A 25,623-nucleotide genomic window follows, 5' to 3' on the forward strand; every position below is an offset into this window, starting at 1 on the left:
GCAGGTAGCCGTTCAGGTGGTATGTACGTTTTGTCGCCTATTCGACGCCAGGGATCCCGGGTTCAAATCCCGGCCTGGGCATTATTTATTTATCACCTATACTCCAATTACACAGAGTAATAACAATTCATAAATACCAATTATAAGAATACAATACAACAGAAGAAGAAAGAACGAGAGAGACAAAACACAACTACATGGCATGGGTGCTTGTAAGTATCGCTTCATCAATCATCCGCATCTTCGCGATTAGCCAAAAGTGGCAGAATAAACGAAGTAAAATAAACCAAATCAATCAATCAATATTTGTGTTTCGACACGGCTGTGACAATTTCATTATAAAAATGGTATTAGGCCTATATCTGTACAGAATAAACATCCCATAGACTACCGAGGCCAGATTTATCCAGGACATCACCCTTGGGAACACACCTCCGTCTTCTATTACCAGTCGTATTTAATCTCGAACAATCCCTTAATCGGATTTCTGCTAAGGACCTTTGCTATAAAACGGCTCTTCCGGCTTTAACAGGTGGTGCAGTTGATGCCCGACAGATTCATCTCCCGCTCCCGTTTCGCAGATGTCCCACAATGGGAGCTGAGAAGGAAGTTTGCGCTTAGTATTTCACTAATGGTCAAGGTGGCTTCTCTTGGAAGCGCTACCCTTTCCCATGTTTGTTTAGCCGAATGCAGAAGAAAATGGCGCTCGGTAACACTTCCGGCTGCGAAAGTTTCCAAGGCTGAAGCGGAAGCTTTTGACCAGGGCTGGAAAGTTGATGAAAGGTAACTTTTAAGGGCTTAGGACGATAGTGAACAAAATAGATCCCTTCCTTTCAGTTAAAATCAGTCTTTCCTCAGTTTTTTCTTGCATTTACACGTATCAAGTCGCGATCTTTGGGATCCGGCTACGGGACACGCACAGGTTCGAGTCTTCTGGGAGAAGCGTAACAACTTTGCCCGAGATTTCGGCCTGTGTATGGGACCTGTGGCTTCCCACCATCGTGAGGAAATTGGGGAGTTACGAATGAGTAGCGTAACCCGGTTATGGGAACCTACAACGAAGACTGGGGGTTCGTCGTGCTGACCACATCTCACAACTGGTTGGATGATCAGTAGGCCCTGGACCTCACGGGCTGTTGGCTACGGGTTCTTATTACAATTAGGGTGTAAATATCCTTCCAGAAAATACCCAGATGTCAAATGCCAATTTTCACTTAAATTGCTAGTAAATAGTTAAGAGAGCCGATAGTATTGCTCTCTCTGTGAATTCGCACCCGAGAAGTGTTGATACGCTTGACCAATCCGCCCATTTCATCAGTTTACTATTCACCATCTTCTCAATAACTTAAGTGGCAGAAAAGCGACGTAAAATAACCAAAACAGTAACGCATAATTTTTTGTTTGGGCCGAGCCATTAGCATCCCGAGTTGGGGCGATGAGAATTAATGAAGTAGTAAAATACACGAATCAAAGAACACGAAGCATCGAACCGAGTTTTGATTTGAGTTCACTTTATGCCCAGATGGGCTAATCAGGACTGGACCTACAGTTCAAAGCGGGATCCGAAACGCCATGTGCCTCCACCGGGTACGGAACCCGGGACACCTTGATTACAAGCCAACGACGTTATAACCGCGCCTCGCAGTTGATTTCGGAGCGCGATACGCTAACCGCAAAGCCACGGAAGCCAGCTCCCCCTTCCAGGAAACGTGGCCGCGCGTTAACTGCTAAGAACCGAGGGCGCGGTTTCTAAAACTTCTGTCGCATTGATGTACCTCCGCTTCCAGATCGAGACCAACGATATTTTGAGTTCTCCCCCCCTTCCCCCCCCCGTCTCTCTTTCCTCATCCATCTCTCCAAAACCCGTCCCAAGACCCAACTCATTCCCCGCTCCTATGAACTGCCCGTCCGCAATGAGCCATATCCTGCAGCTAAGAAGGAAGTCCTTCATTCGGGATCGCGGTCCGTGGTGCTTCGCAAGAAGGATGGTTGGGGAGATGGGAAAGAGGGTTTCCAAAGTAACTTCCGCACCCTCCTCTCCCCCACTACACACACACACACACAAACACACACACATACGCAAGAACGGAAAAATAATAATAAAAAAGACATGTTCGTGACTGCTACGAAAATAGGACCCACGCACGCTATGGAAAAAAAAAAAAAGGATGCTACACAACATGTTTCTGGGAATTTTGGAACGCGCAAATGAAAGATGGCATGTGCCTCCTCCATGGGGGCTATCAATCATTGAAACAATTTGTTTGGCAACGTTTCTTTTTAGGCTCAAGATGGGCTAATCGTGACTTGACCTGTGGTTTCGAATGGGACCCGAATCACTGTGAAATGTGCATCTTAGCATTGGCGGTTCTAGACGGAGGGGTACGACGGGGGCAAGTGCCCTCCGAAAAGGGGGTAACTAAATAATGCATAAAGAAAAGAGCATTACATAAAAAGAAGAAATGTTCGAGCAACCCCTTTGTACACGTAAAATAATAAAGTAAAGTTTAGCATAAAATGCGTAAATATGAACTAGGAGACACTTAAGTAAATGGATGCCGGAAATCTAATCAACGACTTAATGGTTACAAGGCAATAACGTTATCTTATGGACACAAAGCAAAATATTTCTACGTCAAATGAAGGGCTCAGGGGTAAAACATGGTAAGTGGCATTTTGGATGTTACTGAGTTTATTAAGCGATAAGGTTATTAGTAGCTATACTGTAGATAAATTGTTTTCATGTTACGTTTACGAATTTCAGAACCCTGGACTGCATTTTGCAGATGAACGAGGCTCTGGCGACTGGCACTATGGCCAATATAATTTTGTGTGTGTTGTCCTGTTTTTTGTCCTTGTGTGTGCTGAGTGCCCCTTTACAGCTTCAGCTTTTAACGAAAGTCAGAAGATTTTATGCAACGTTAGAGTTGTTATTTGTAATGAGGGGCTGGCCACCGTATAATGTGACGGGTTCAAAATAGCCTAAGTACTGACACACCCAAAATTTTAAATTCAAATTCAAATTTCAGAACCGCTCAATGAGTCCAATGCAAATTGCATGACATGGTCCTTACACTCGAAAGTGGACACGTTTTACTTCGTAACTCAATGATGACCAAACTTGTACTTACCATGTTTTACCCCCAAGTCCATTTCCCACGTTTGTGATGGTTTCGCCTGAGGAAATGAATTCTCACAAGCATATCCCCTTCTGTAATCATCGTTAATACAAATAACTACTCCTACTTCACAAAAATCTACTTATGCTATCACCTTAAAGGGCCTCAAGTTCATTTCCTGGTGGAAATACTTTGTACTCCCTCTGTCCCATAATAATTGTCCGATATTCAAACTGTGCCATTGGTGTATACAGAACAAGGAAATGAAACACGGGAATGAGTCATACAACTTTATTACTCAAGGATCAGTACAAATTGGCCGATCAAGTATCCAAAAGAACATAAATAAAAAGTAATCAATCCAGGATCAATACAAAGTGACCAAGAAGTTCGATAAAATAAAACATCAAGACGAAAGAGATTGTTGGTCCAGGAAGGTTGTCATCCCATCAACGAGCTAGATCTAGTGCTGCAGTGTTGCTGTAACCTCGTCGTAAATGTTTCGAGGACACTCCAAGCGAGATGGCAGGACGTTTCAGAGGTTCAAGTGTGCTTTTTGCATATGGAGAATCCTGTAGTTGTTCCCACCTTGGACGCACATAATTTCAATGAGACAGGACTGCAAAGTGAAAAAGATGTTGTTGAGCTTGTCGCGTGTCAGATCAGAGAAAGAAGTTTCAACGGCGGCGATCAACTCATCAATAGTTTGTGGAGCTGCCTGATGCTGGAGAGACTGAATTGCCCGGAAGTACCCCAGATCTAAAACATTCATGTCCGGACTGTTTGGCGGTTGGCATACGAGATCCAAAGTGATTCCACTGGCCGCTGCAGCATCCATCCAGGCGCGGTCATTGGGAACGATATGCGGACGCGCATTGTCCTGCTGAAAGGACACCTGGATTCTCTCATGAGGCCATGGTGCATCTATGGCTGGGATTAACTTGTTGATGAGCATGTCCCGGTGAACATCTTTGGTAACAGTTAATGGTTTGGTGACCATTGTACCAGCAGGACGATTCCTACTGTTCCTCTTGGCAGGTTCCTTGCTGACGAACGGCCAAATGCCTAACTTATCATTAAACCACTGCTTGCGACCAGGATCCCAACGAGGCTGGGCGACGGCAGCCAGAAACATGATGTTGGGAATAAAAGATTTGATTTTACATGTTCACTGTGGGTCTGGTTCGTTGGACAGCAAGTACAATTTCTGACCGTCCTTCATCAGGTAGGACGATTTTTCATCCACATGAACTGTCTCCATCATCATGTTGAACTTCGGATTTCCGCTTTCAGGACAAGCGACTGTGGTAGGATCCAGCATTGACAAGGCAAATTTTAGACATTCCGTCTTGTTGCTATCAGTCAATAATGGCTTCAGCGCATTTGTATGAACTCTGATCTCTCCTGCCTTCACACGCCTGTGTAGGGTACTCTTAGCAACATTTAGCGCCACTTCCGTTGAACGAATACTCTGCCGCTTTCGCAGCGGTAGGTGCTGTAGTCGTCATGGCACCTTTCTTCACTATGCCAGCCGTACTGTTTTCAAAGAGAAACTCGTACACTGCCTGTCGTTTACTGTCCATGAGGTTCTTGCTACCCCTGTCGCTTCCTATCATGGGTTGTGTGTTCATGGCTGTTCTTCTCACACGTACTCACTGAAGGAGTGCTCTACTAACGATTTGCAGCGTGCCTTGCTAGACCGGTTGCCATACAGTGCCACACCGGTATGTTGCAACCCAACGCCTCCTTTTGGTAATCGTCTGGGTGGTATTTCTTGCTCGTTGCGATAAGGTCACGTTGTTCCTCTTCACAATCTCGAAGACTGATCTACTGTGCCTCTCCTCATCTGTGTGCTTTCCATCTGCCTCTTCGTCTGTAATTCCTGTACTACCATCTTGGCATACCGGACTATAATTATGGGACAGAGGGAGTATACTGATTTGGATTCCTCTTTGATTGTACAATTTGCTTTATTTTACTTTGCTTTTTGTGCCACTTTTGGCTAATATGCGAAGATGGGGATGAGTGATGATATGATGAAATTGATGAATGGACACTCACAAACATCCATGCCCAGGCAGGATTTCGAACCCGGGATCCCTGACATCGTAGCGCAATGTGCTAACCACTCTGCCATGGGGTCCAGCAGATTTCTCTTCGAAGGTCCAGTTCCAATCAGTTTCTCTGACCACAAATCGGATTTAAAAGGAATCTTTGTATATAAGGCTCCTTTTCAATAGTTGGAAAATAATATCATGCAGTTACTTTTAGTGTTGTTTTTTTATTTTTTCTGGGACGTTTCGTCCTGGTTTCCCAGAACTTTTTCAAGCTTGCACACACACACACACACACAAAACCTTACACGGCTAGTCATTCTACACTTCTAAGAAATGTATAATCTAATAATGCATAAGATTCATTTCAGATTCAACAAGTCATTTTTAGGGAAGGTACCACAGCAACCATGAAGATTTGGGAAAATTTTTTAGAGAGTTGTTGCAAATACATGTATTGGAGGTGTTTAGAAAAAAAAGGGTAGAAGTAACAATCCAAAACTGGGCATAAGTCCATTTACCAAGTCAGTGACAGTCAGTTGTTTAATGGCAAATGGATGAGAGTGAATTGTATGATTTGTGCTGCTAACTGGCGACACTTCACTGAACGATGCATCAAAATCTGCATCACTTTGGCATCAAACAGTTCCATGTCAATGAAGACAGCTATTTTCTATTGTACTATATGTCCAGAAAATAAATGCTCGTTTGATGGTGGCGTTGCAAGCAAAACTACAAAGATGAAAAATTTTGAGGTCAAATGTGTGACTGAACACAACATTACCACCTCAAGTTCTTTTAAACTAAGATATTATCTTTTCTGTGAGTTGCATCCCAATAATTTATTCCATAAGGATCTCCATAGGTGGCAGAAGGTAAAAAATGTATCTGTCTGGAAAAACAACTACTTAAATAAAATAAGCGAAAAGATATTCGCGTCGCCAGTAGAGAAACAATTCAAAAACTTACATAAGTAAATAAATATCTACCAATAGAAGGTGTAGGTGAGTGGTTAGTGTTACGGCTTAACCACTTAGGGCCTTGGCCTATCTCCCAACTGACAGCCTCCCTCCCGCAATCCTACATAGAGGTGGGAAGAACTTCAACTGGTAATGGGGTGACATGGGGTCAGCACGTCGAAACCTCAGCCGTTATAGGAGATTTCCGAAACCGGGTTACGCTACTCACTCGTAGCTCCCCAATTTCCTCATGATGGTGGGTTGCTACCGGTCCTATACACAGGCCAAGAACCCATGCAGATTTGAAAACATGCCATCCCTCAGTCAGATTCTTATATATACAGCTACAGATTATACAACACAATTATAAAGTTAAGTTCTGGACTAAATCTGTCGACTCATATAACCTAATATGTTCTTAGCTACTTTTCGTTTAAAAAATTGAAATTCTATTCATAACTCTACCAATATTTTTTTCTTCAATAAAAGCTCGAGTTTTTGATGTGGCTGCTAGGAATTTCCACATTTTGTAAGAAGTTTAATATCGAGAAGTTACTCTCAAACCCATTATATTTTTATTAAAAGATAACAGTCATGCCGATATGTCTAATTAATTCCATCTGACGAGAGGCGAACCCAGGACCACTGGTATGTTTGGAAGTTATCATATCGACTTGACCACCATGTCACGTTCACAAAGCATTTCATTTGTCCACTAAGGCTTCAGTAAAAAAATATTATACAACTTTATATGTTATTCGACAATAAATGCAAGTTTAGGTATTTAAGGGAAGTGTAGGGAAGTAGGGATCATGCCCAGGAAGTTAGTTCCTTGATCGCTCTGCAATCGGACGTTACCCAAAGGGTCATGGAAGAGTGGTATCTGCCTCAACGTGTAGCATCCACGATACGATATATGACATCACACCTTGGATCAATCACGTGGATTCACAATCGAAACCTCAGTGCAGTGGAGGGACGAGTAATTTTGTAAGCAAGGGATGTGGTTGTCAGCTGGGGGGGGGGGGGGGGTGATATCATTTCAATTTTTAAGAAACGTTTGTATGTGGATAGGGAATGATCAGTGCAGTGATATTACAAAGTCAATATCTTATTCGCTCACTGCATTTACTTAACGCCTAAAACTACATAATTTTAAAGGTATAAAATAACATAAATCATTTATAATTTTAATAGAAACTGAAGAAATATAAATGGAAAATTGGAATGACAGCTTCCCACGAGGCTACTAACAATTACAACATTAACGTTTGCGTCTGTTTATTGATTTAGAGGCAAGATTTAATAGCATACCATAGCATCAGTAAACCAATGTTGCACAAGAAAATAATATAGTTACATCAATTATATGCAAACACTAGATTTAAATAATACACTATTTAATTTTTTTTTATTACATTTACTTTATTCATGTTTCCTTTTATGGTTTCAACTTTATTAAAGTAGTTTTGTATTGAGCAGTATCAAAACTACAAGGTCTGTCTAAAAAGTAGTGGCAATGACTCTGTGGCGCAAAATTAGAAAGAGTTTATTGAAAAAATATTATTGTCATTATATTTATTAGATATTAACCTTTAAAATGATACCATATTTGTATGTATTTGTTTAAATGTTGATTGTTTTTTCGGTTTTTTTCCACATTGACAAATAGCAGGATGGCCGAACTTACTCGACAAAATCGTGAAGAACAAAGAGCCAATATTCAGTTTTGTTTTTTATTTGCAAAACACCAACTGAAGCATATGAAATGTTGCAACAGGCTTACCAACAAGCTTGTCTACCCTCAAGAATAGTTTACCGGTGGTTTTCTACTTTAAGAGTGGCAGAACTGAAACAAATGACAGATCGCCCCAAAACTGTTCATACAGAAGAATTAGTGCAAAAGGTGAAAGAAATGGTGCAAAATGACAGGAGAATTAGTGTAAGGATGATTGGAGAAGCTTTGGCAGTAAATAAAGACACAGTTCATCAGATTCTCTCAAATTCATCAGGTCCTCAAGATAATTTCTTTGGCTCCACGACAATGTCAGGCCTCACACTGCAATATCCGGCAACCAATTCTTGGGACAAAAAAGGGTAACAGTCATGCCACACCCTCCATATTCACCTGATTTAGCCCCCGGTGATTTTTTCTTGTTTGGCAAGATAAAAAGGGAGTTGAAAGGCAAGAGATTTGAAAATTTGGAAGAAATTAAGGTGGCTACTACTGCCAAATTATCTTTTGTCACCAACAAAGAATTCAGTTCTTGTTTTTCTGATATAGTGAAAAGATGGGAAGACTGTATAAAAGCTGATGGTGATTATTTTGAAGGGGACTCTTAGGGCCTTAAGATAAATGTAAATATGTTCGTAAATATATTTTAGTTTTTGAGTTATTGATCCATTGCCACTACTTTTTAGACAGACCTTGTATTTGCAATTTCTATTAAAAATAAATACATTTGTCATCAAATACCCAATGAAATTTTTACAGGCTTGCATTTGTTGGCATTCTATCCTTAAAAAAAAAAAAACCGTGCTATGGGGAGAATCAAACCGGGAACCCTTCGTGTGGTGAGCAGGTATCATAGTGACCAGACCACGCCATCCTTCTTGATTCATCGCTTATATGCTCCTACCCATATGTTGAAACCATATTGCACTATTCTATCTGCTATTCATAAAAAGTATATTACAATTAAATTAGTATTCCTCGAAACTACGAAACATAATGTTTTCTTGTTCTCTACATATTGTAAACGAGGACATTTAGAATTCCGTCACATATAGGATAGCCCATGTCGTGTATGATTCAACAGTCTACCTAAAAAGACTGTATGTGAGCTAAGCATGTGCATCTCATGGGGTTGATACAAAAAAAAATTAAATAGAAGTGATGGGGGAAAAAGATGGAACAGGCTAATTTTGTAAGCAATAAAATTAAAAGATTTTTTTTTGAACTGGCTTTAAATTCTACTTAATTGTTATAATACATCAAATCAGGGGTGTAACATACAGGCTCTAAGCCTAAGGGGACCCGGAAAAATTAAATATTATTGTCATATTTCTCATGTGCAACATTTTTGCAAAAAAAAATCACAATATCTTGCGTAGACATTTTTACCCATTTATTCATTTCTCGAATAAAAAGTAATTTGTCTTGTCTTTTCTTCTTTCTTTCGACCTTGCACTCCCGATTTTAATATTTTAACAATAAAGCACCTCCAACTGCCACGAAGCAAGTGCAAGGCATTTAAATGCTTGGGTTCTTTGCAACTCAAGAAGGCAATGGATAATATAAGCAATTCTTCCTTCCTTCCTACAGCTTCATATTTCAGCTCCCAGAAAACAAAGAAAGACATTTTGCTGATGTATCTCTGAAGATTTTGTATCGAGTCACATTGAGATTTCAAATTTAAAAACAGGTTGGGGACTCGTATTGTCATCTCGAACAGGACCTCGCCATATGTTGGTAAGCCACTGGGTATATGGGTTGTCATTGTTCTTCCATTTTATATAAAAACAATCAACTCATATTTTACCTCACAGGGTGGGCCTCAAAGGGTTAAGATTTTCGCCAATATCTCTCTGTCTACCCTATTGCCTCCTGTAAGAAGTAATTTAGTATTGGAGAAACTACACAAAAAACACATCCTAAGTGGCATCGACGAGGAATTACATTTATCGCATTTTGCTTCTTATAAATGTCGGCAATACACTAATTCTACTTAATAAAAAAAATAATCGGCTCTTAAAAAAGATTCGAACCTGCGATCTTCAGACAACAGTGCCTTACCACTTTACCACTCCAAGAAACTAACTTGAAATTTTGTCTTAAGGATCTTGCAAACTTTGTTAACATACACTAGTTTATTTTTACAAGCTGGAATATACTTAAAGTCTGCAACTCAGAACTAGACTTCTGTGGCAACTTATTCTCTCCTGTCTACATTACTGTGACAAAACTCATGTATTGTAAATGTGAAAAGGGCATTGCTACATGTTGCAAATAATTTCTCATACCATCGTTAGTTCCAGATTTGGCCACAGCCACCGAACATTTAGTTTCTGGACATATAGTACATAAGCATTGCTTCATGCATTTACAACTCCAGATTACAATTATACAGAATGTTTAATCCTGCTGCTAAAGTAATATTCATTACCACTCTACACTATTTCCAACAAAGCATTTTTACGATATTTGTGTGGCTTCAGCCCCCATAGCCCACTCCCTGGCTACATGCATCAACTAGTGCATGGAAAAATACACACCTAAAAGGAGGTTGCAAAATACAGTTACACAGAAGGCTGATTGAATTACATTATTTTATGTTGCTTTTCTGCCACTTTTGGCTAATTATGGCAATGAGATGAGTGACAATAAGATGAAATTCATTAAGGGACACTCACAAAGAACACCCATGCCCAGACTGGGATTCAAACCTGGACCCCTGGCATTGTAGCAGGTTGTGATAATCACTCCACTACGAAGAATGGCAGTTACATACAAAGGTGTCAGCATAGTTACAAAAATAAATGGTAAACAGTTTGCAAACGGTTTCTGCTCAAAACACTGGGTATCAGTCAAAAATGTTATGATAATATTTTGAAACACAAGAAGCCAGCAAGCATCACAGCAATAGATACGCACAGTATGCATATTCCATTTTGAGGTGGTGATGTATTCATTCAGCAGTCTCAACTGTCAGTGAAAGAATTTCACTTGCGCAAAGCTTAAAAAGCAAAAGTAGCTAAGTAGGATGCAAAACAGCTTGCTGATCTTGCTAATGACCAGGCTACAGTGTTTATGTGGCATGAAGGTGTCTTGTGGTTTAACGTACTTGTACGCTGCATAACCTGAATCGACTGTTCTCTTGAGTTCTAGGGGTTTCTAGCAGTCAACCGATCTACAAACCACCAACATATTTCACACTCCTGTTAGGTAGCATGCAGCTACGAAATGTAAGGGCTCTCGCAATGACACCTCACAGAGATAGTCTTATGTATAATTTATTTACATCCTTCTCAGTGGCGAAGCGTGACATATTTACATAGTCATCGCCAGACTTGCCAAACGTCAGGGTAAATCTTTCAACCTTGGAAGGGGAAGGGGGAGGGGCATTCCTACATTGATAATGATGATAACCGTGTTCCTACATGATGTGTGAAGTAGAGATGGCTAAATCTATTTTAAAAAAAAATGAAAAATTGTTAAACTTCTCTCTCCGAAATTCAGATTGCTTTCAAAATCTGGGTAGTAAAATTTTTGAATCGAGATTTTTAGATTTTCCAGAATCCTGATATTTTTGGCCATCCCTGGTGTGAAAGTAAGATATGTTAGGAAAAAGGTTCTGTTTGAGTAAGTATGTCTATCACCTCGAGAACAAAAATCTTGATCAATCTTGTCATTTGTAAGCATAGTAAACACAAAACAGCAGGAAGTACTTCGTGTTTTGTAAACCAAGAACATTTTTTTTCTCCAGAAATCAATATTTGAACCGCAGGTACAAAACAATTAAAAGAAGAAATACTATGAAGAAAATAGAATGGATCCAGAACTGCTTTTTTTTTTCAGTTCTTTCTTGCACTAACCGTGGGGAAATTTATGCTTTTGCTTACTTATATTTTTTTGTATGCAATATTACTTTCATGTATTCTGTGTGAGTTGCGTTGCAATGCTCTTCAATATTTTTTTTTATCTTAAAAAAAGGAAGCTGGAAAAAAAAAGGTCTCTCATGACCAGACCTTCAAAAGTGGGGGAAATGTGGTTGAAGAACCTTGGATTTACAGACCTGCTGCAATGACCTGGCCTGCCTGACACCATTGCACTCAAAAGGAAATGCAGCGGGATGGTTGTGCATGGGGGGAGGGCTCTCCTTTCAATGAGCTAAACTTAGCAAATCTCTTGCTTATTTCTAGTTGTTTAATGGTGTTACTTGACTAATTTCGCTCAAATATGCGAATATTCTGATTTATTATTTTCTTCTTCTCTAAAATATTTAAAAAGCAATATTTTTATTATTTTGCTTTGTCATCGCCTCATCTACCGATGACTGGATGCCTTGCCTCTGATCCTTCTCCATATATACAAAGACCAGTACAGATTTGGTACATGACACTCTATGTTGGCTTTTGCTCTGTTCCAAGACATGCACTTTCAAGGACTCGTTCCACGAGTGCATTATTTAATCATAGCGCTAACATGTTCCCACAGTTTATCATGCTGGAGTCCCTACGCAGTTTTCCATTTCATTGAATGCTGTATGTTTAATTTTGCTAAGATCACAGCACTATGGTGTGCACACCTTCACAGTTTATCACACAGGAGTTCCTGCACATGGCACTCATAAGTAAAAACTACAGTGGAAAACATAGAACTCAAGACCTTCTGTACCCTAACACTGTTGCTAACTTATGAAAATAAAATAATTTAGATAGCCTACAAGGTGCAAGACATTCCATTTGACAACCAACTTCACCTGTACTCACTGATGTTCACGTTGAAATACAAGGGTCGTTCAAGGTTGACCGGGACTTTTATTTCTGCAGAGGAAATAGGTAGCAGAAGAAACACCAAACTATGTCAGTTTTTCAAAGTATTCTCCGTGCGCGCCGAGGCACCGTTGCCAACGTTCTGGCAGCTCCCAAATTCCTTTGGCGTAGAAAGAACTTGGTTGTTGTCGTAGCCACTGGAGGACATCGCTCCGCAGTGCTTCGTTTGTTGTGAATTTCTTCCCTCCCAGATGGTCTTTAAGGGGTGCAAACAAATGATAATCACTGGGGGCTAAATCCGGACTGTAGGGGGGATGGGGCAGAACTTCCCAGCGCATGTCGGCCAGAGTTGTTGTTGTCACATTGGCCGTGTGAGGGCGGACATTGTCATGGAGAAGAATGACATTTCCAGACAACATCCCAGGTCTTTTCTTGCGAATGGACTTTCGTATAGCACCACTCAACAATGTGGAGTAATATCTGCAGTGTTACTCGCCGGTTCTCAAGAATAATTTGCTCAACACGCGCGATATTCACTGGTGTGACTGCAGTCGGGCAAATGTGTCCATGCGCTTCATTTGTCACCAGTTCCCATCCTTCGCGAAACTGCTCACACCATTCGTACACTCTTGTCCGCGACATTGTTTGTTCACTATACTGTGCTTGCAATCGTCTGAAAATCTCAGCTGGTTTCACTTTCTCCTTCACGAGAAATTTGATTACACACGCTGCTCCACAGCCACAGACACACTGCTTGCCGCCATGTTCGCTGCAACTGCTGCGCATGCGCAAAATACGTCATGCCGGGCGCTAGTTACTCGCGAAGGAATACATTACGTCACCCTCACGTTTCATCATGATCCGGCTATTCATCGATTTTTTACATACAAAAATCAACCTTGAACGACCCTTGTACTTGGGCCATTCGGAATTGATTGAGACTGACCTGATTGTTGGTGCGAAAACTTAAGCTGGGATCGTGAACTTTTCAAGCCTCGCTGATGTATCCTTCCTCTAGTTGAATGCATCAACGCTAACGATCTGGAAGTTTCATGAGTGCCTGTTTGAACCATTCTCATGGAGTGTGGCGACACCACTTGCAGACAATGGCATTTAAGGCCTCTCATCCTGAAACATCCTGCCCCGCAGTGACTTCTTCATGGCATCAAAGAGTGCAAAGTCCAAAGGCGCAAAATCTGGTGAATATCGAGGGTGTTCCAAAACTGTGAATCCCAGTTCCTGCAGTGTTGCCATCATGTAAGAGATACATTTTTTCAACCATTTCCCTGATTGTTGTTTCTGAATTACACATCACACTCAGCGGAGAAGTTCACAGTATGTGCCACTGTTCACCCTGGAATGTTGTGGCAGCCAGTCCAAAAGCAGGATGTCATCTGCATCCCAAAACACAGACGCTAGCTGCTTCCCACATTAAAAAAAAACAATCTTGCTTTTTTTGGACGTAGGCTATCCTGATGTTTCCATTCCATTGATTGCTGCCTTTTCTGTGGTGTTTCGTAACTGAAGAATTACTCATCTTCAGTCACTAAGCGAGCGAAAAAGGTCATCTGGATTTTTCTCATGGAGGGCCAAGAGATCCCTCCAACACTTCACATGCACAGTTTTTTTGTTCCTGGGCGAGTTCAAGACGAACCCACTGCGAACATACCTTCTTCATCTTCAGGTTATTGGTGAGTATGGTATGGATTGTCACCCTTCCAGACCAGTTGTATGCGGTAGAGCCTCCGCAGTCACATGCCTGTCGTTCATTACTGTCAGACACCTGCTGAATCATGCCAGGGATTCGAAATGAGTGACGACGTCCAGGATTGGTTCCCTTCTTAACACACACACTTCCAGTTGTGAAACCTGCCACCCAGTGGAACACAGTTGCAAGACTTGGAGCGGATTCACCACACACTGCTTGAAGCTGATTATGAATAATAGCTGTAGGCACACCTTCTTTCCACAGGAAACACGTGGTCCATCTTTAACCGTGGTAGTCACCTTCCATGCTGATATCGTACACCTCCACTTGGCAGCACCTTATCATTCCCAACTCCAACTACACTGTGAGAAACGAATGCCTGTCACGTGGCGCCGTTTGCAGCTAGGATAATAAACTTGGGCAATGCACAGTCCAAGGTCACCACTCTTTCACACCACCCTCACTTCCATTCTCGGTTACGGCAAATAGGCATATGGGACACAGTCTCAAACAATTCTGAACAACCTAAATACATTGACCATAACCTGCTGGTTGAACATGTACCACCAACAACTGACTATCGTCTTATCTGTCAAACCTGAAAATTCACAGTGTGTGGGGTGCTTGACATTTGACATCGTCAGCAACGGACAGAACTTACTTTTATAGATTTGCTATTTATTACAGAAATCCACCTTTAATAAGTGCATAATTTTTGGAATAGATTAAAAAAGTTATGTATATTTCATTACCAAGAGGATAATCTAACCTAATCTAGAACAAAATCTGTTGGCGTTTTGCATGTATCATAGGATACCCAGACTTCGAAAAGCATACTGGTTTTACTGTGTAACGTCCATGTCTCTCGAGGGAGTAGGAAAGAAGGACCAATAGCTTAGTTAGCTAAGTGTTACAAGTCTACCCATAATGCTAACCTTTTTCTCCAGCGGTGGCATGAGACTCTATTTACACTCAGGGTTCGGGTGTATGTTGCACTTAGTGGGCTATGACGTAGTTCACCAGTTAAGTTCATTGAAAACTCAAAATTAACTAAAACATATAAAGGTTTATTTCATCACAAACTTAAGCAAGAAAGGAACTTAGACCCTTTTACAGTAGTTTTATACATCCAACTTATAGTTTCACAGATACAGATATATATGTATTCATATTTGGGGCCTCTCTATATAGTTACGGCCTTTGGTAGTTGAACTATAAAAACTTTTAACCTTTAAAGAAAAGGGAACAGGTAAACCCATACAACCTCGTATATGACACCTAGTACTCTTGTTAGAAAAACAATCACAAAGGGTTTATAAACAAAGCATCTAAAAGAGAAAGATTAGTGTAACCTTGGAAACAGCTTTTTGATTACATGTAGGAGTAACAGGCCAAAAACTAAGCAATAGATTCTAAGAAGCGAATTTCCCAGCATCGAGGAGACGGGGTTTCGCTGTTACCATCCCCAACGTCGAGATGACGGGGTTTAAGAAAGAAAAAGGTCTGGTTACCTAAATATCTCTCGCCCGAAAGCGGAGTGGGTTTCTCTCGCCCAAAAGCGGAGTAGGTCCTCTCACACTAAAGTGGAGTAAATTTCTCTCACCAGAAGGTGGAGTGGGATATCTTTTTCTCTCTCCTGTTAGGAGGAGTTTTCCTCTTGCCCGTAGGCAGAGCCCTACTTCTCTCGTCCGCAGACGGAGTTGAACTGAGATGCTAGCCCCGCTCTCGCCTTTATATTGGGTCGGCGACGCTAGCGTAAGCAAGTGGAAGAAATATAAACTATTAAAAGTATATTTTTAAGTAAGTTTACCAAATTAGAGGTGTAACCTGTTTTTAAATTGATACATTTCTAATTACATATTTTTATCAGAAAGGTCACTAAAATAGAGGTGCGACTCGTACAAATTGTGACGAGACGGGTTCGTTACAATAACCCCTCCCTTCGGGAAAATCTTTAGATTTAAAATTTATCACCTCTATATAATATATTTTAATGATAAAGATTTTTTTTTCAATGTCAAAATTCAATTAAGATTACAAACTAACATTAATAATAAGTTACATGAGAGATAAACACGACCAAGCCAATCTTTACAACAATGGAAGTACTAGGTTTAGAACTCAATGAAGGTTACATAACTAATGAACTGGGTTTTAATCAACTCTTTAGGCTAAAAGTCCGTATCGTTTTAAAATTCTTAAGAAGGGAAACCTTCGGGGCACTCGAATATGACACTTTCGCAGGACAGAGATTGTCTGCATATATGGCCTTGGGATGTCCCCCAAAATTATTTTCAACTGCTGAGCCAATAACAATTCGTCACCATTCCAATTTACTTCAGCCAAGAGTTCTGAGTCTTGAGCTTCCAGTGGAGCTTCCTGTGGATCTGGAAGAGCAGCGACTTCCCTCCGGGTAGACACCATGTGTTGATCGACCTGCAGATCGTCCTCGGTACTGTCCTTCCTTGGAACAGGCTATGGAGTATTCCATACATACTCAGCATATGTCAGGTCCAGCATTTGAGATTCCAACTTTAGTTTTTCGGCTTCTAAGCGTCGAACTCGTTCGATCCAGGGTCGAATCAGGACACTAGATTGGTCACTCAAAACTTCAGATTTCTGTTCGTTGATTTTTTTTTTCTCCAAGAGTACTGCTCCGGAGGATACTGTTTCAACGAGCATAGGTAACTTTCTCGGAACCACAATTGCTTTGGGTTTTCTTCCTTCAATCACAGGGCAAGATGAGCTAGGAGCTGATAAGTCCATACTAACTCGTACAGGTTGGCAGGCTCTAGGAACGACTTTGCTCAGATCCACTAATCCTGGTCGCGAAGTAGAATACGACAAGGAACTATATCCCTTCTTAATATCTTCGGCAGCAATATTCTTCATCCATGTACACTTTAACTGGGTCATCAGGTTCCTTCTCTTCTTAGGAACTTCTGGATCCTGTAGAGGGGGAGGTATTAACTTAACTTGCCGTGTGATGGGTGCTTTAGGTTTAGGCACAGGTTCACTTAACATCTTCACTTTAGTACCGTTCAACTTCAGCCTCTCTTTCATTCCTTTGACATCTGGGAACATCCTGCGGGGCTTATCCATCCTGTGGTAGACAGCACGAAGTTCACACTACTCAGTCCCGATCTCAACTGAGCTCTGTCCAGTCTGGTTATCTATTTAATCAAGGTGAAGCACAGGCTAAATGACACTAACACCACCTATTGACACCATTATATACTTAATATACATTTCAGGAAAACATCAATTTATTTTACTTTCGTATCACTCAGTGTTGCCCTGGCACATTTAAAGTTTGAACTTAATCACATTACAAAACTTCTTGTTATTATTGCTTATAAGTTTTTCCTTATTTTGGCAGGTTGAGCACAAGCTACTTTCAGCACAATTATAAATGTATCACATTTTTAATGGCTTTTAGTAAATTACTCAAGTCTCTACATTTAGGATATAATACCCCAGGGAGCTTCTTTGGCTTCCCTGCTTCTTCGGAGACCACGCTCTGGCACGCCCTTTTGGCCTTACTGCACTCGAAGGAAGAGGTACTTTAACCACTATATAAACTCAAGTCCTACATAAAGACATTCTTCCTTGTACCTTCGCTGTCCCACAAGCCTTTCTTCGGGATCTTCGTTCAATAACATTTACTTTTAGAAGTTCTGTTCTTGTCCTATAAGTTACTCTTTCTAAATGGAGTTGGTAACACATATAGCAATAGTTCGTCTTCTGAAAATGGTCAACTTAATATTAATTTCCCGAATTAGTATCAAACTTCTAGGTTCCTGCTTGGATATCTTTAACTGTGCTTCCCTCTTTCTCTCTTCTTTGGTGTTAACACTGGTTTTACACTATCGGGATGAGCGTCAATTAACTTGAAACTTGCTCGGTCACGTGGCCAAATAACTGTTTCACCTTCGAGCCTTGACATTGTGGCACGAAAAATCTTGCAACATTCCTGTTATTTATCTTTCGGGCCCCACCTTTGCATTATCGAGCCCCACGTTGGGCGCCAAATAACTTGTAACGTCCATGTCTCTCGAGGGAGGAGGAAAGGAGGACCAATAGCTTAGTTAGCTAAGTGTTACAAGTCTACCCATAATGCTAACCTTTTTCTCCAGCGGTGGCATGAGACTCTATTTACACTCAGGGTTCGGGTGTATGTTGCACTTAGTGGGCTATGACGTAGTTCACCAGTTAAGTTCATTGAAAACTCAAAATTAACTAAAACATATAAAGGTTTATTTCATCACAAACTTAAGCAAGAAAGGAACTTAGACCCTTTTACAGTAGTTTTATACATCCAACTTATAGTTTCACAGATACAGATATATATGTATTCATATTTGGGGCCTCTCTATATAGTTACGGCCTTTGGTAGTTGAACTATAAAAACTTTTAACCTTTAAAGAAAAGGGAACAGGTAAACCCATACAACCTCGTATATGACACCTAGTACTCTTGTTAGAAAAACAATCACAAAGGGTTTATAAACAAAGCATCTAAAAGAGAAAGATTAGTGTAACCTTGGAAACAGCTTTTTGATTACATGTAGGAGTAACAGGCCAAAAACCAAGCAATAGATTCTAAGAAGCGAATTTCCCAGCATCGAGGAGACGGGGTTTCGCTGTTACCATCCCCAACGTCGAGATGACGGGGTTTAAGAAAGAAAAAGGTCTGGTTACCTAAATATCTCTCGCCCGAAAGCGGAGTGGGTTTCTCTCGCCCAAAAGCGGAGTAGGTCCTCTCACACTAAAGTGGAGTAAATTTCTCTCACCAGAAGGTGGAGTGGGATATCTTTTTCTCTCTCCTGTTAGGAGGAGTTTTCCTCTTGCCCGTAGGCAGAGCCCTACTTCTCTCGTCCGCAGACGGAGTTGAACTGAGATGCTAGCCCCGCTCTCGCCTTTATATTGGGTCGGCGACGCTAGCGTAAGCAAGTGGAAGAAATATAAACTATTAAAAGTATATTTTTAAGTAAGTTTACCAAATTAGAGGTGTAACCTGTTTTTAAATTGATACATTTCTAATTACATATTTTTATCAGAAAGGTCACTAAAATAGAGGTGCGACTCGTACAAATTGTGACGAGACGGGTTCGTTACAACTGGAAGAAGACAGTCAGTCTCTTTGACAGTGAAGCTGTGGCAAAGTTTTCCAAATTTCAGAATGGTCTCCATGTCTAGCTTTTCTTTCTGACATTTCTGTCAAACGATACATGCAACTACTGCTGGACTGTTTTCTGCATCTAACTATAATCATCCCCCTCCCCTACCTCAAATTCCGAGCGCCTTGGCCAGTCTGGCCTGTATTCCTAATGGCTGAGAAGAGGTCCTCTTTTTGCAAACTGCAAGTTACCGTCTCTTCAAAAAAATACACCATTACTTCACTGAGTATGGTCCCTGGTGTGCTAAAATAAAATTTGATTGCCTCATCACCAATCTCCCAAATGGTAGAAACACTGGAAATTGTGGATATTCTCCTACAGTGTTAAAACAGGACCTACCCGGTGGAGGCTTATTATAGTGGTTCGGATCTCACTTTGAACTACAGGCCAAGTCCTGATTAGCCTATCTGTGCATAAGTTGGACTTAAAACAACAAATAGAATCGAATAAGTTGTTAAAGCACAATGCAATTTGTCTGAGTAAATACTGTGGATTGTTTTGATTTACGTTGATAAAAAGAAATAACAATTACATTAACGAAAAATGGAAGTACTTATTCCACTTTGTAAGGTTATGAATATTTTCCCTAATTTTCATTTACATAAATTTTTTTATTTGCGTTATTTTACATAGCTTTTCTCCACCATTTGGCTAATTGCAACAATGAGGATGATTGGCTAATTGCAACAATGAGGATGAGTGATGATTAGATGAAATTGATGAAGGGGACAATCACAAATAACACTCATGTCCAGACCAGGTCTCAAACCTGGGAACTTTGATGGTGAGTACAAAAACCACAGTGCTTAGCAATGTGACTTCTCATCAGAACTTTGGATAATGTATACAATAGCACTGTTGTCTGTGAGAAATCTCATTCATGCTGTATCTGGAAATTTTAATCTGTCAAGCTATGTTGGGAGCACTATAACAACCACCACCTTACTACAGAAACAATTTCTTTCATGCACACAAAAAAGTAACAATTTCTGAAGAAAATGCATCCACTTACCGGTATTTTGGAAGTCCTAAGGAACTCAAGAAGGGCCTCTAGAGAACCAAGAGTGGAGGCCTGAACATATACTCCTCGCTCTTGAAGTTTTATCCCACTCAGAGCTTTCCGAAGTTCTCTTGCTACTTCTTCCTTACAGAGATCGACTTCATCGGGGTGCTGAGCAACCAATAAATTCAAACCTGCAAATAGACAAAAGAACAACTAATGAACAAAAATAGTTTAGAATTAATTAGGGCTGAGACAATACCGATCTATCAGTGCCAATACCAGTGATATCCAGTGGTGCAACCACAGGGGGGGCATTGCACCCCAACCTTGGTCGGAAATGAGTTCAAAGGGGGGGGAGGGGGCAAATATTGATGGCCAAGTGTACCTGCAGGGGGCAATTACCGCCCAAAACTTCAAATTTTATGCAAATGAATATACTTCTCGTCTAATTTTCTTCCTCGCTTCGCTCGCAATGCCTGCTTTTCCTCGTCTTATCAAGTTCAGAACCGTAGCTAGGGAACGGCGGGAGACGGCCCTGAGCGCCGAACGACCTAAATGAAAAAAAGTTGTAAAATTGATTGATTGATTTGTGTTTTTTTAAAGTCCACTTTATACATAGAAAGACTAATTGAAACTGGGCCTATAGCTTAAAATGGGTTCCGAACCACTATGTGCCTCCACTGGGTATCGAACCCGAGACCCCTTGATCACAAGACGACGATGTTACCACTACACCATCGGGGAGAGACAAAAGTTGTAAAAGATATAATGCATTGGCATTCTGTGAAATTATTTGCGGCCTATTAAATTAATATTGATTTCAGCCTGCAAAAAATTGCATCCAAAAATTTTCTTGCTCGCTTTGCTCTCAATTTATGTTTGTTCGCTGTAATGCATTGTAAATCACCAGACAGAGAAATAAGACTTGTCTTAATTCATTTTTGTTTTAAATGCATGAACAATTGTTTTGAGGAAAGGGAGCGTGCAAATTTAAGAGACAATTTATGTAATTTTTGCAGTTGCTCTATTGTGAGATGGATGAATTGGTTGTGTAATGTATTTAAATAACATATATAATATAAAAAAAAGGTAAAGTGTTCCCCTGTGCTTAGCACCATGCCATGAAGGTGTATAGGGGGTGTGGGGGTAATGCCCCACACTTTCTTGATCCGGTCGTGAGTGGGACATATATAATATTTGTTAAGGAAACTTTGAATACGTACACAATTTAGTGTCAACGTTGCATATATGTTAATGTAAAAAAGAATTATATTTGGAATGGATTTATCAAGCATTTTCTGTTTTTCAAAAATAGTTTGTGTGCTTGTTTTACGTCATTAATGTGAAATTGAACGTGTTAAAAAATAATTCAAATAGTTTGTTCGAGCACAAATGCTTTAGCACAAACTTCTACCCCCTTTTTGCGTAATTTACGAGGATATCTGTGATACTACCACTACTAAAAGTAATAATAATGTTGGTCCTGGGATCGAATCCGGGCTTGGCCATGGATGTTTGTGAGTATCCATTCATCATTTTCATCATGCCATCACTCATCCCCATCTTTGCAAATTAGCCAAAAGTGGCACAAGAAGCGAAGTAAAATAAAGCAAATCAATATTAACAATAATAATAATGTTATAACAACATTATTAGTAACATTATTATTAAAATTATTATTATTGGTACGTTTATCCTGGTACTTGCCTCACCCCCCCCCCCCAAGACAAAAAATTGTGGTTGCGCCTCTGGTGATATCAGGATTTTTTCAAATCATGTGTCCGCATAACGAGGCTCTGGGGTTCACCCAGCCTCTGCTAAAGTGGGTACCTGAGGGTAAAAGCAGCCAGAGCTTGGTGCTGATCATATTAACTCCACAATGGCTGAGCCTCTACCTCCACATGTCCTGTATGCCTTCACATCATGTTGAAATGTGCAAGCAATGTCTTTTAACAAGAATGTTGCTGGCACGTGTCGTGCCACTCTATTATCCATCCATGAACTTATGAACAGAAAGCAGCAGAACACGATGTGGGAAAATATGGAGGAATACAGTAATGGTACACACATTGTACCTCTATATTCTGAACATCTAAGTAATTTACACACTTTACAACATCATCTTTGATAAGCCGACCTTCGTGGCAGTGGTTAGCACAGCATCCCACAACAAAAGAGGTCCCAGGTTCGAATCCCAGCCTGGGCATGGGTGTTCTTCATGAGTGTCCATCAATTTCATCATATCATCACGCATCCTCATCTTCACGATTTCCAAAAATGTGGCAGAAAAGCGAAGTAAAATAAACCAAATGAATGAACAATCTTCCATTTACAGTATCATCACAAATATTTTTTCTGAAGAAGTCTCATATTCACAAAACACTTCTCAATCATCCCTGCAACACCCACCATTTAGGAACCCGCATGTAGGGGGAGGGGTTTAAATATAGAGGAAACTGGAATATAGAGGCTTCTTTGTTCAAGAATGAACAGGCAAAGTGTTGTCGAACCAATGGATAACATCTTGGTTAAGCCAGATGGCAAGGTCTGCTGTTAATTCTTGGCAGGAAATGATACTTTTGCAGTGAACTTGCGGAAACTTTTTCATCTTCAGGATGGGTGCCTCAGAAAACTCTCCAGCTTTGTAAGAACTTTCTTCAAAAACGAAAGGAGTGGGGTGTGGGTGAGTAGCCACAGCAGGAAAATTAAAGCAGGTTCCTCGAAATGATGTCTGAAGGCTACTACCATCTATTTTCAGAGCTACATGTTTGTTAATTAAACCCATCTGTTCATCCAATTTGCTTCAGAAGTACCAAAAGGGCTTGAAGATTTTTTTGTTGGATAACACACGGCCCGTTTGTGCATTCCCCTTGCTGATTTATCCTGACATTCTAAACTGGAGCTGATGTTCCCTCATTGCCCTTGTAATTATTCTTCACAAATACCAAAAAAGCTTTTGTAAAGATTTCAATTTATGCATCTCGAGTAACATTCTGTTGGACTTCTCTCCATAGCTTATTAAAATTACAGCGTGTCCCCAAAAACTGAACACACTTTCACAGCCTGTAACTTAATAAATTATTACTATTTTGAGATGCAACTGATTTGAAGTCATGACTGAAATAAGTCCAAATTTCGAGGAAACAAAATTTCTCCTAAAATGATACTCAAAACATTGGAATGTAAAAGAAATGCATAGTTATTTAGAAGACAGTTTCAAAGAGTTACACTAATGTGACGTGACTTTACTTGAATTAGAAAAAAAAAGTTTTAAGCACATGGAAATGTTTAAAATGCCAAATGTAGCATTCCAAAAGACCGAGGGCATCCACAACCTCTGGAAGGGAAAATGAGCTAGTGGAAAACCAGGTGATCTAAAAAAGTGTTTGACAAGTGACTCATGTGACAGGAATTGAAAGTTTACAGAATTTTGAAGCAATTTGCATGAATCAATTGAGCCATGAATCTGAGAGAAACAATGCCAATATTCTAAATTCAAACACAATATCCATGTCTTGACCAGGATTTGAAACTACGACCAATGGTTTTATAGCAAATTATGCTTACCTTTTTGGACCACATGCTGGCAGAATTACTGTTACAAACAACTAGATAACACATTAAACACAAAATATTCTGAATTCTCTAGGAGGTATTTTAACCTTACCGAAGTTTGCAGTATTCCAAACAAAGGCATTTTTCAAGGAACCTGTTAGTTGCAGAAACAACCCCAGCAAAAATCAGAACCTTAACATTCAGTGAACTTGAAAGCGTGAATGTTTGTTTATACCTGACGAAAAACAGCTATTTTTTAATCTTCAAATATGAAATCATTTAACAATAAGGATAATAAAGATGGACATTGATGTGAAAACAACATTCCTCAAAACTTCAGAGTGGGAGGAGGATCAAAATTGGGATTTCCTGTTTCTGCCCAAGAAAGTCTGCTATCCTTCAAGTGAGGGTATACGGAGATGGAAACTAGTCAAAAGGGCTAAAATTATTGCTTTAAAAACTGGTTAATTAAATTTTTACAAATTTAATTAGAGTCTATTTGATGACCACCAACAGCTGAACCTCGCTCAGCAATAAATTCAATTCAATTCAATAAATTAGCATTTAAAAAGTGAAACTTGGGGTTTCATTTGAAATATATGCATATCTGGCATCCAACGTCCCCATTGCCAGTCGTGGAACACATTGTTATTGAACTGAAAACTAGTAATTCTCTGAAAATAGACAATGTTTTCATTTTGTTCTAAAATTTGAAGATTAATGCACTGTAAATCAGTGGCAAAGCATCCTATGAGGCCCAGAGGCTGAGCCTACCCTAACATATTTGTCTATTGTGAATGTTTTTACTTATAATTTCATTAAATGAAGTTTACTACAAGAAAACTTAAATTTTAGGTCTTAGATAAATACTGGAAATTTCCATCCCTGCACAACACACTCTCTTTTTTCTAGAAGAAAAGAGAAGTGAGAGTGAGAGTGGGAGAGAGAGGGAGGGAGGGAAGGAAGGAAGGAAGGAAGGTAGGTGAGTGAGTGTGAGTGGTTGGTTGGTTGATTTGGTGTTTTAAGTCCACTTTATGCACAGTAAGGCTAATCGGGACTGGACCTACAGTTTAAAGTGGGATCCGAACCACTTGTACCTCCACCGGGTATCGAACCCGGGACCCCTTAAGTGAGTGAGTGAGTGTGAGAGAGAGAGAGAGAGAGAGAGAGAGAGAGAGAGAGAGAGAGAGAGAGAGAGAGAGAGAGAGAGAGAGAGAGAGAGAGAGAGAGAGAGAGAGAGAGAGAGAGAGAGAGAGAGAGAGAGAGAGAGAGAGAGAGAGAGACAGAGAGACAGAGAGACAGAGAGACAGAGACAGACAGACAGACAGACAGACAGACAGACAGACAGACAGACAGACAGACAGACAGACAGACAGGAAACACCTTGTCTTCACATGTACCTTTGCAAGGTATTCATTTGGTCCCATAAGATTATATGTAGTTCACACAGAGAAGTCTAATTTCAGGGGCAGGCATGTGAACAATATACAAGATGAGGCTGACATAACTGTGCTTTCTACTAGGGCAAATAAGACTTCCTGCAACATTAGT

The 25,623-nt window shown here is 40.2% G+C and overlaps 1 protein-coding gene across 1 annotated transcript in view; it reads right to left on the reverse strand.

Moving 5' to 3' along the window:
• Positions 1-25,623, reverse strand: part of eIF5B (eukaryotic translation initiation factor 5B) — a 209,279-nt gene that overhangs the window by 122,987 nt on the left and 60,669 nt on the right. Inside the window, exon 17 of the mRNA XM_083119335.1 lies at positions 20,527-20,708. Coding sequence (XP_082975461.1) covers positions 20,527-20,708 — 182 coding nt within the window. The remainder of the gene's footprint in view (positions 1-20,526; positions 20,709-25,623) is intronic.

This window comes from Lepisma saccharinum, chromosome 3 (assembly GCF_977018435.1).
Source record: "Lepisma saccharinum chromosome 3, izLepSacc3.1, whole genome shotgun sequence".
NCBI lineage: Eukaryota > Metazoa > Arthropoda > Insecta > Zygentoma > Lepismatidae > Lepisma > Lepisma saccharinum.